This window comes from Meriones unguiculatus, chromosome 4 (assembly GCF_030254825.1).
Source record: "Meriones unguiculatus strain TT.TT164.6M chromosome 4, Bangor_MerUng_6.1, whole genome shotgun sequence".
NCBI lineage: Eukaryota > Metazoa > Chordata > Mammalia > Rodentia > Muridae > Meriones > Meriones unguiculatus.
The window spans coordinates 129510052-129521353 of record NC_083352.1 but is presented as its reverse complement, the minus strand read 5'-3'; the positions used below and the strand labels follow the sequence as shown (position 1 = coordinate 129521353).

General features: G+C 44.9%; 1 protein-coding gene across 1 annotated transcript; it reads left to right on the top strand.

The window, feature by feature from the left end:
- The first annotated feature begins 4122 nt into the window (after positions 1–4122).
- Positions 4123–8969, top strand: Cstl1 (cystatin like 1). Its single transcript, XM_021656590.2, has 3 exons — positions 4123–4416; positions 7784–7894; positions 8505–8969. The coding sequence occupies exons 1-3, from the start codon at positions 4189–4191 to the stop codon at positions 8586–8588; spliced, it is 423 nt and encodes a 140-aa protein (XP_021512265.1). The 5' UTR covers positions 4123–4188; the 3' UTR covers positions 8589–8969.
- Positions 8970–11302: the final 2333 nt, after the last annotated feature.

Here is an 11302-nt window from a genome sequence, read left to right as displayed (position 1 = left end):
TGCAAGGATCTCCAGGGACCTAAACATCACTCAGCCTCAGGCAGACCTCAAATGAATTCCACTTACCTACAGGGTGTGGCTGATCTGTCAGGGGCTGGGTTACCAGATTTAGTTTATCAGATAGGAGGCCAAATTTGCTGAGCATGTGGGGGAACATCCTTTTATAAAAGAGAGAGAGATAACTACCATAGAAGCTCTCTGTCTTATGTTATAACAGCAAATGATAAGGTAGGTGGCTTGTGTACAGGTAGGTAAGGTTATGGTGCATGTTTCAGCCTTTTTCTTGTGGCTTTGGCTAAGGGAAGTCTTTTTTCCCTTAGTGTCATAGGCAGAGGTCATGAAAAGAAGCATAGTGGTGGCTAGAAGGGTCATCAGACTGACTGCCTATTCCATAGTATTCTGGGTAGTGTCTTTAATCTATTCACCTAGCCATTTACCTACCTATCCACCCCCAACCATCCATCTATTCATTCATCTGTCTTTCGTCCATTTATTTATACACCCATCCATCCAAACCACATTTCAAAGTGTGATTGACAAATAATTCCATCTATTTATAGGGAACAATTTGAAGTTTAAAACTTGTGTCCACTTGCAGAATCATCAATCACTCATTGAAATCCACCCAATAAACATGTCTGCCATTTCAGGTTTCTCTTCTTCATAACAATTTTTCTCTCTACCCTCTCCTTCTCCATGTATAACCAGATCCCACATTGTCTGCTGTTCTATTCTTTAATCCATTGACATGACTTTCCTCTTGTTCCATATATGTACCCATGTTTCCAGTCTCCATCTTCTTCAGACATCTAAAATTTCTATCTTCCATGCAAATACTCAAATATTACAATTTTCCCTGTTTAATAAACAATGTGAGGCTCAAATGTTTTCTATACGTGCATCTACTCAGTTATGCCTCATCCCATCCCATGTATTTAACTAGGATTTTTCTGATGTCTTATGGACAAGACCAAGGTCCCTGTAGTTGCCTCCTTAAATGTACCCAGCCAAAGTGCATTTTTTTTTCTCTTTTGCCATGGACCAGCAAGGCTCCTCTATGTGCTCCTTAGTCTATGAAATTCCCAATTCCCCACCTTCCCTATAACCTATAAAGTTAGGAGGAATTTTAATTCCATTTTCATGACACGAAGAGAACCTGATTTTTCCTTTCCTTTGTATATGATCAAACTTTTAAAACAATCTCCACAGCTGATTGGATATGACCAGTCTGGGTGCTGCTTTTTCTTCCTGGGTGGAACCAGACCATCATACTCTGCTTACTTCACAGCTATATTCAAGAATCCAATTTTCCAATCTGCGAAGACAAACAAGTCCCTTCTTTGCCTTCATTTCAAGAATGTGACCAGGCCCCTTACTTCCTTCTTTTATCCTTATTTCTCATTGTGTTGTATTTCTGTCTTCTTATTTTCTCCATAATTGAAGGTCATGAAGGTCATGTTTATGATATTTTTCATATTTATGATTGTGACTAGGATATCTAGTTTATCTTTATTCCAAAAATATAATGTCTGTGATACCCACATATCCTGGACATATTGTCACTCTATATCTCCTTAGTTCTTGGACACTAAAACACTGCCCATTTATTCTATATTCCACTGATATAATTAGTCCAGTTATTTCTCCTTTATTCCATTGTTTAAATAAATACTTGTTTCTTCCTCATACCATAGATCTTTCTGGTATTGTTTGGGGAAAACTGGATCAGAAAACAAGACGCCCAAACTGATATGAGTCAGGAACAGTTTTATTGTACAGTGTTGAAGCATACTGGCTCAGCAGAGGACTACTGAGCCCCAGGGCTGGAGAGATGGCTCATTAGTTTATTATTATTGTTGTTGTTATTATTTACTTTACATCCTGATCACAGCTTCCCCTCCTTCCTTCCCAGTTCCTCCCTCTTCCCTACCTTCCCCACACCTCCCCTTCCCTTTCTCCTCTGCGATGGGAAGGTCTCCCATGGATATCAACCCACCTTGACATATCAGGTTGTTATAGGAATATGTGCATCTTCCTCTATCAAGGCTAGATAAGGCAGTCTAGTTAGGGGAAAGGATCCACAGGTAGGCAACAGAGTCAGAGACTGCCCCTGTTCCTGCTGTTAGGGGTCACACATGAAGACCAAGATTCACTTCTATTACATGTGTGGAGGGGCTCTAGTGCCATCCCAAGAATGCTCTTTGGTTGGTGGTTAAGTCTCTGTATGCCCCAAGTTCTGAACGGAATGTTTCATACACCTTCTCACTCTTCACATAACAATCCAGAGTGACATTATTTTGGTTGGCTATATTTAGGTTAATTAATAGAATTTGTTGAATTGCCCATAAGCAGAACCCGTCACCCCACCCCCAGTAGTAGAGCTCACTGCAAGCCATTTACAAATGTACTACAGAGGGGAAAGGTAGGAATTAGGGTACAGTGAGGCACCTACTCCATAGGGACCTCCACTGACCCACTAGTGTTACAAAGAGTCCATTTCCGGAGCTGCACAGATTCCACAACTCTGCTGACCACAATATAGATGCTGTGATGTTTCCTAGCACACTGTCAACTGTCACAATGAAGAACTTGAACTAGGGCTCGGGGCTCATCAGACAGTGTCTCCAGAATATGAATCACAGCCAGGGAAGAATCACACAGATGTTCTTGAGAAATCACCAATGCCGGACATAGGAACAAATTCCTTGTCTCCATTCATTTTCATATTATAGGGATGTCAGATGTGGTAATACATACCTTTATTCCCAGTATTCAGGAGGCAGAGTCAAGGGGATCTCTGTAAGTTTCAGGCCAGCCAGGACTACATAATGAGACCGTTTCAAAAAATATTCATATTATAGGGAGATGAAAAAATCAAGGCTCAGGGATGTTAACTAGTCCAGGGTCTCCACAGCACAGTTGGATAATACAACATGTGTGTTGTCTCCCATATCACTCTGCTTCTCACTAGTTTTGAATGTTTGTTTATTTGAAGTATGAGTCTTATGAAAAGGCTGAAAAAAACCCTCAAAACTTGTCCTAGGCCTTTAACCTTCCCAAACATTGACATAATCCAGTAAAACAAAGAAGTTCGCAGTTTATAATACAATCACTACACAACATTCAGATTGCGGTGTGTGTGTGCGTGTGTGTTGGTGCAGGTAGGTGTGTATGAAGGCCAGAGGTTGCTACTGAGATGTCTTATGATATTACTCTCCACCTTATTTTTTGAGACTGGGTTTCTCATGAACCTGCAACTTAGCATTTTGGCTGTACTGACTGACCGGTGAGGCCCTGGGACCCACCCAGCTTTGCTTCCCAGCACAAGGGTTACAGATGTTCACAACCAAATCTAGCTTTTATGTGGATGCTGAGGATCTGGACTCAGGTCCTCACGCTGGCACTTTGCCATCTCTCTACTCCCAGATTTCTCTGATCTCTGATTCTCTTACTATTATTCTTTTCCCAGAGCAAAAAAAAAAAAAAAAAAAGGTACTGTAATGAGCTTCTCCAAACAGGTGGTGCCCTTCAGGGATGATTTCTGAGCAAGGCCCCTGACTGAGTTCATATGGGGATCTTGAGGTTACCTCACAAAGCTTTGCTGGGTCACAACAGGACTACAACAGGTGAACCTGCCTGTGCAGTGGGAAACAGCAGAGAGAAATCTGTGCCGGGTGGGGAGGCAGGTGAGTAAGGGGCACCTGGCTGAGGAACTGAAGGAGACGCTGATGACTTGCCGGTAAGATGGTGGAATGTTTTCCTGCAGCTTTCATATGGTTGGCTTCTCTGTCTCAGTTCAAATATGACTCACTCTGTAAACCTTCATCCATTCCATACATAATGCAGCTTTCATTGCATAGCTCTGAAGTCTGCTCTCGAGGGTTCTTTCCCACTACATGTGCAGGAAAGGATGGGGCTCTCATGGCTTGGCATCTGCACAGAGGGATCTCCTTCTGTGGATTGCTGAAGAACAGAATGACCATTGCAAGCGGGAGAAACACTGCTGTGGATTTGTGCTTGGGAAGCTTTCCATACATAGTGTTCTTAGCACCTTGGGGGAATGGACTTGGGGTCTTAACCTCTGCTTACATGCAGGCGACGCTGTCTCCCAGGAAGCCTGTGCTGGCGAGACTTCTGTGGAAGAGAGGACTCCTCTGGCAACACTACAGATAAGTGCCTTCTGAAGCCATGGAGATGAAGGTCAGAGGCCTGAGGATCGCCTTGCTGCTGTTGCTGGTGACTGTAGTTGTAACGGCCAAGCTGAATCACATCCAGAGGTGGGGCGGATTCAAGGAGAAGGCCACGAGCAAGAAAAACATGAACTCTACACTCCATTTCTTCATCCAGACCTACAACAACTTAAGCAATGACACCTACTTGTTTCAAGTTCAGAAGCTAATTCAAAGTCAGGTGCAGGTTTGTGCCTTCGTTTCCTGGCCATCAGCACAAGCCCCAGTTTGCTTTTTTAGACATATGGGGATTCTGAGTGGGATTTTGGGATAACCAAGCATTGAAAACTCCTTGGGGAGCTTCACATGAGCTGGGTGTACATGATGCCTCTGAGCTAAGCAGCAACCTTGGTCAGTACAAGCACGTGACCTAGGCTGGCCTAAGACCTGGAGCCAAAGCTCCCTTCTTGGGAAAAGCTGACGTGGAGTGGTTCTCCATTGTTCTATGGGAGGAATTGCATTTCTTGTTGCCTACCAGAGGGCCACAATACACTGTCTTTTTTTTTTTCCATGATATTATCTGACAAAAACCTAAACACTCTCTGGAGATTCCTTACTTCTAACAGCATTTCCCCCCCTGTCCAGGACTGTAAATTAGGACTGAATTTTCTGTCTGAGACATTTAGAACCACAAGCCTCTGGTAATAGCAGTGGGAAGGCAGCAGAGGATGGGCAAGCGGCTTCACTCAGATGAGCTCCACCACTTCCGAGAAGGAGTCTCTATCTTTAGCCCTGGCTGGCCTGTACCTCTCCACCCTTAGCCTTCTGCTATAGCCTTCAGAGTGTGAGTGCTTGCGTTACACACGTGTGCCACTGCACCTTCTTTTTCTTTGTTTTGCACACAACATTCTTGTGAATTATGCCAGTTGAAAGACGTAGAGGCAAGCATTTGTTTGAAAACTTTTGATCCAGTGTTCCCTCAAGTTCAGATAGTAACATATGTAAATCAATCAGGAACAATGCTGCACACTAGTTAGACAGATTTGGGGAGAAATAATTCACTAGGGCAAAGACTGCTGGTCAGAGAGAGTGGGAGGCAGATGGAACAGGAGTTAACAGCAAGACGGGGGCGGTGTAAGAGTGGGGTGGGTAACGTTAGTGTGATAGGCCAGTGGGTTCCAGGGGATTCTTGGCTATTGTGCTCTATGACCAAAAGGTGGCGCTGTTCTCACTTGTCTTTTCACTTGGATCAATTTCCTTAAACTACAGTTTAAGATACGGTTTAAGATGCCAAGATTTAACACGTGAAACCAACCTTCTATCATTAACAGTTAACTGCGGCTCGAAAGGGGAGGATCATGACACAGGTTTCTAGACATCTCAACATCCAGATATGACTCTGAAAGTCTCAGCACTTCAAAGAGGGGGAAGTAGACAAGCATGGGGGGTCTGGTGGGCCTGCTTTAGACTTTCATCTCTTCCCGGCGATGGGATCTTGGTTAGGTGTTAGCTAGACTCTGCTTCTTCACTCACAAAGTGGGTCAGAACAGTGCCAGTTTAGCACAAATCTGCCACCTAGTGGCGCTTGTGAAAATATTTGCTGTTACTATGACTGTATTCTAAGTGAACAATCAAGACTAGTAGTAAGAAGTTTAATGTGCATGCGTGTTTTAGTCTTTTCCTACACGCAACTTGCTGATGGCCAGTCAGTGTGACAGCTCTACAACATCCTCATGAACAAGTAGAACGGCCCGTTGATGACAGCAGAGGGGCACCCTCACTCTAAAGGGTCCTAGGCTAGTGCTGACATTGTATTCTCAGTGCAGCTCTGGGAAATTGCCCTGGGGCCTGGCCTTAGACTTTCTATGGGAACCTTTCAACCAGGATTAAGGTGAATTTTCTGCCTGCATCTCCCCTCATTAGGTTGGACTGCTGGCATTTGGGAAAGAAGCAGGGGGCCCCCATGACCTTCTCCCCACTACACTCTAATTTACACATTTATCTGGGAAGCCAGACCTGGGATGATAGCTACCAAATTCCCTTAGCATTTCACCCTGTGTGTGGGGCTTCTCTTCCACAAAAGCTTCCCTGGACTTTCTCTTTTCAGTCTAGCTTTAGGTTTGATTGTGAGAAGCCGAAGACAAAGGTGCCCACAGGAGCTGGCCCTTGCTGTGTTGTCTGCGGCTTACCTGACCAGCACATCTTTGCCTTGCACTGTCCACTGCCCCTGGAGGAAACAGTCAGGGCACAGGGCATTTCAAGGCACAGGGCATTTCATTTTAAGTGGAAAGGTCCTGGGAGATAAAGCAAGATCTTCAACACATGCTATTCTTCTGTTTTTGGGTCTCCTAATTTTGTAGCTGCTACACACACTTGGTGGAAACATTTAGTAACTTAAAAATTCTGAAGATAGCATTTGTTTAGCTTTTCCTGGGGAGACTTTAACAACAAGCATCTATTTACCACAGACAGAGCACCAACAACACACCAAAGCAATGATTCCAACCAAGTCTAGCTTACTTTACCAGTGAGTTTATAGGCAATACATAAAGGAACATGGTGACTCAATAGCAGCCTCATCACCAAAAAGCCCACCCCAGCAAGGGGGATGGCTCAGGGTGATAACAGCATCTCAGAAGTTCCTGCAGGTGGCTCAGATAGCCCAAAAGTATCCTTAGCGACCTTGGGTAGGAGGCCTTACAATCTTGTTCCATTTGATTCCTGAATCTCATGAGCCAGTCTCCACTCTCCAGAGGGAATGTTTCGATTGGGAGGAAATAATAATAGGTTGGGTTTTGATGCATTAGTGGAAGTGCTTCTGTTTTGCCCACAGACTTCACAAGCGGATTGATTGCTTCTGTGGACCTTGCAAATGGAGGCTGCTGAGTTATTTTCTCAAAGTTTCAGAGCTAACACATGGGAAATGTGTGCCTAGAATCAATTTGACTCCCAAACTATATATTTTTTAAAGATTTATATTTTTACGTGTATGAGTGTTTTGCTTTCAAGTATATATATGCATAAGTGTACCACTGACACACAGTTCTTGCAAAGACCAGCAGAGGGGTTTGGATCCTTAGAAACTGGAATTAGAAGTGGTTGTGTACTACCTTGAGGGGTCTTCGAAACAAACCTTGGTCCTCTGCTAGAGCAACAAGTCCTTTTAACTGCTGAGCAATCTCTCTAATCTACATTCACATGTGTTGTTAAATTGTCTACTTTCTGGTTGGCTGGGAGGGAGAATAAAGAGGGAGAAGAAGGCTGTACAGGCTGGGAACGAATAGGGCCATGTAGCTCATTGCAATATGAGGACCATGGTGGTCTGTGGTTACCAGACAATGCAGCTTGTCTTGTCATGAAGATGGATAGGAGACAAGTAAAAGGCACTACTGCTGTGGTCAGCGCAGCAAAGTCTAGAGCATAGGGTTGTGGCTGACCAGGGACCTCAGCTGCCACTGAGACTCACTCAGTGGGAGGCGAGGAGGGAGCTGAGTTTTGGTGGATGAGTTCTGGGAACAGGGGTCATGGCTTAGTTCCTCCTGGAGAGGGTCAGCCACTGGACAGTGTGGAAATTAGAGTGGAAATTAGAAATGCAATTAATTGCTTCTCTGCAGCTGACCACGGGAGTGGAGTATTTGGTCACTGTGAAGATTGGCAGGACTAAATGTAAGAAAAATGGAAGGAAGACATCTTCATGTCCTCTGCAAAGCAGCAAGCTGAAAAAGGTGTGTTCTGGGAGTCCGTCCGAGAGAGCCTCAAGGCCAAGGATGGGGAGTGGACATCCTCAAAGCCCAAGAGTCTGGGCCAGCAGATTCCCATCCTCAGGGTTACCTGATGCTTCTTGGGGCATCCAAGAAGGAAGACAGCTGTTTGTTTGGGCAGTGTGGCCAAGCAAGCAGAACAGTCCTGGACCTAGGCCTCTGTTTCTTCCCACAAAGCCCCAGGGTGCAAGTGTTATTTGCGTCTCAGGACCCTTGTTATGATCTTGCTCTCATTCTCTGGGTCAACGAAGACTGTCCCATCTCTCCTGTGTCTTCTTAGTTCTTCTGTCCCTTTCTATGTAGCTGGGTCCCTCATGGGTCAGATGGTAGATACAAGGGCCTCTCGGTCCCAGGGTGTAGGTACAGGGGTAGGAGAGGAGGGAGGGTTGGTTATTCCTTCCTGGATTCCTAGGTCCTGCCTGGACTGAGGGCTCCAGAGGCACCTGCCATGGGTCTCAGTGTGACAGTTCCTTTTTGGGTCCCCAGGACCTGAGGAGCAGTAACCTATTTTTTTTTCCACCTTTAAAAACTATTTTTTCCAAAGCTGATTATCTTGTGTTTTCTTCGTCCACAGAGCCTGGTTTGCACATCACTGATATACACGGTGCCCTGGGCGAACCACTACCAGCTTTGGAACAATTCCTGCCAGAATATCTGAGTGTCCACGAAAAGAGCTCTGTTGTCACTCAGATGGCTGCATTGTGTACTGGTTTTTGTAAAGTTCTAAGAGGACTCATGCCCCTCCCTGGGTGTTTCTATATACATAAGTGCACACATGCTCACGCACTTTCACACTGGCATTCAACAACACACATAGTAACAGCACCTTTATTGACACATATTCTCCCCATTCACATATACACAGGCACACATACATGCACCCACCCCCCCACACTTGTCCTTACACATTTACATAAAATTAAACCACACAAACGCATATGTAAACACTTCTACACATGAAGTGTGCCTTCCCTCATTTGCAGCTCACACATGCCTCACAGAATCCCAGTGGACACCAGGGACTGCTGTACTTTGAATAGGATGCTGATTTTTCTTTGGAGAGTCTCTTTCTACCTCAGCCCCATGCTTCTGTTAGCTCTGAGTCTAGGGTGGGGAGCTTTACTAGCATACACAACACTGTGACTCACATGTTACAGTGAGTATGTCTGAAGTCCCATGACCAAACAAGGCTCAATAACCAGTGTAGATTCAGTACAATTATATCAAGACTGTGACTTACAATGGCAAAAGGACAAGAGGAAGCAGCAGGAGCAGCAGCAGCAGCAGCAGCAGCAGCATCAGCATCAAGAGTGTCGTAGTTAGGGTTTTATTACTGTGAAGAGAGACCAGGACCACAGCAACTCTTATAAAGGAAAGCATTTAATTAGGGCTTGCTTACAAAGTTAGGAGATTTAGTCTATTATTGTTTGTCTACTTTCACTGACCTATGTAGATCTGTCTGTGGGACCTGGGATTTGAAGACCTTAAAGAATGGGGCAGACTACAGTTTAATGTCTTAGGCAACTATACAGTGCACTTTTATACATGGATGTAATAGAGAAAGCAATGATCCAAGGAAGGTTAAGAAAAAAAAAATCACCATAAAAACATGTAAATGCCACTTAACAGAGCAACCTTTTCCCAGAACTTTCTCAGGATAGACAAATTTAAACACAATTCCCTGGCACATACTATAGACTATGTCTGGGAAAGCATGAAAGCAAGGCAGGAGGCCATATCCAGATTTAGGGCACACTGAGAACAGCACTCAGTATATCCTTTTGCCAGATTGAGTTCTACAGCTATGTTCCGACATCCAACAGAAGTAAACATGTCTTACAAACTGAATGCAAATGTTTGTCACAGAAGGCAAGAACCACAGCCAAGAACAATCCAGGGAACAAACCACACTTGAGGTAAAAGACCTTTTTATCTTGACACTTCTCTCACAGTTCCCCCAGGCACTGTTCACTATGTGTCATTCTTTTGACTGTGTTCAGACAATCGTCACAGCAGAAAGCATGGTGACATGTGCACAGTCATGGTGCTGGAGAAGTGCCTTTGAGTTCTACATCCGGATTCTCAGGCAGCAAGAAGAGATAGTGATGCTGGGCCTGGCTTGAACATTTGAAACTTCAAAGCACACCCCCAGTGAGACACTTCCTCCAACAAGGCCACACCTCCCAATAGTGCCACGCCCTCTGAGCCTATTTTTATTCAAACCACCAAAGGAGCTATAGGGTGATATCCCAGGGGAAGATAGAAATGCACATAGTCCTTACAGTTGTAGCCACAGGGTGCACTTAATCCCCAGCAACGAACTGTGAGGGTACCTGTGACATACTGTCTTCCAGGGACCAGAGTCCAAGATTCAGTGCTCAGGTGTCCTTTGGAGTTGGTCCCATAGGCATCCCTGTCTGGCATGTGTCCAATTCCAGACTCTAGAAGGAGAGAGGTGCCAGTCACAGACCTCGTGTGTGTGTGTGTGTGTGTGTGTGTGTGTGTGTGTGTGTGTGTGTGTAGTGTGGACATATGATGGCCCTTTGGTGGTATCTCCATCAATTTGCAGAATGGCTACCCTCTAGGGTAACCTCTAGGCACGACACCTTGTGCTTATATTCTTATTTCCCTACAGATTCCTTCTCCCTATGATAGAGAGGGCAGAGCTTTGTGGTTCTCTTCCTGCCTGGGGCTGTCTCCCAGCAGCCCAGGAAGTCAGGAGGGGCATGACATGAGAAATATGCTTGGAATGGCTGGTGAGCACTATACAGAGATCACACAGCTCAGGAACCATTTCAGGGAGCTAATTCAACTTTAATTCCGGAGAACACAGGCTGTGTACCCCTTGAAGAGTGTGTGTGGGGCTCCAAGGATTGGTGTACATAATGGTTGGAGTTTGGCACCTTAGGGATGCTTGATTAACAGCTTGCTCCTATCACATGAACCGGAACACAGCACTTAATTATCATATAGGCTCCAGGAGTGGGGAGCTAGCAGGGAGTTGTGTCAGAGGCTGTATAACAAGTGTGGTTAGCTAAAGGCATCTGTTTTTAAAGACCCTCTCCAGATGAAGTAAGGAAGAGGAGCAAGTCAGGCTGAGGGGAGGAACTCCTTAATGCTGAGCTCTGGATGGCTATCTGGACCGGGAGGACTGCAACCCCAAACACAGGGTAATTCCAACACAGCTGTGAGCTGAAAACATAATGAGTTTACCATATAATGCTTGGCTCCCTCCTCCCCCCTCCTCCACTGTCTTAATCAGAGGGTAACTTGAGAATCACTTAGGAAGAAGGAGATAAGCCTCAGGTTAACCAAGGAGAAGGGGCACAGAAGAAAAAAAAAAAAACTGGAAGGTAATATATTTGTACAGAA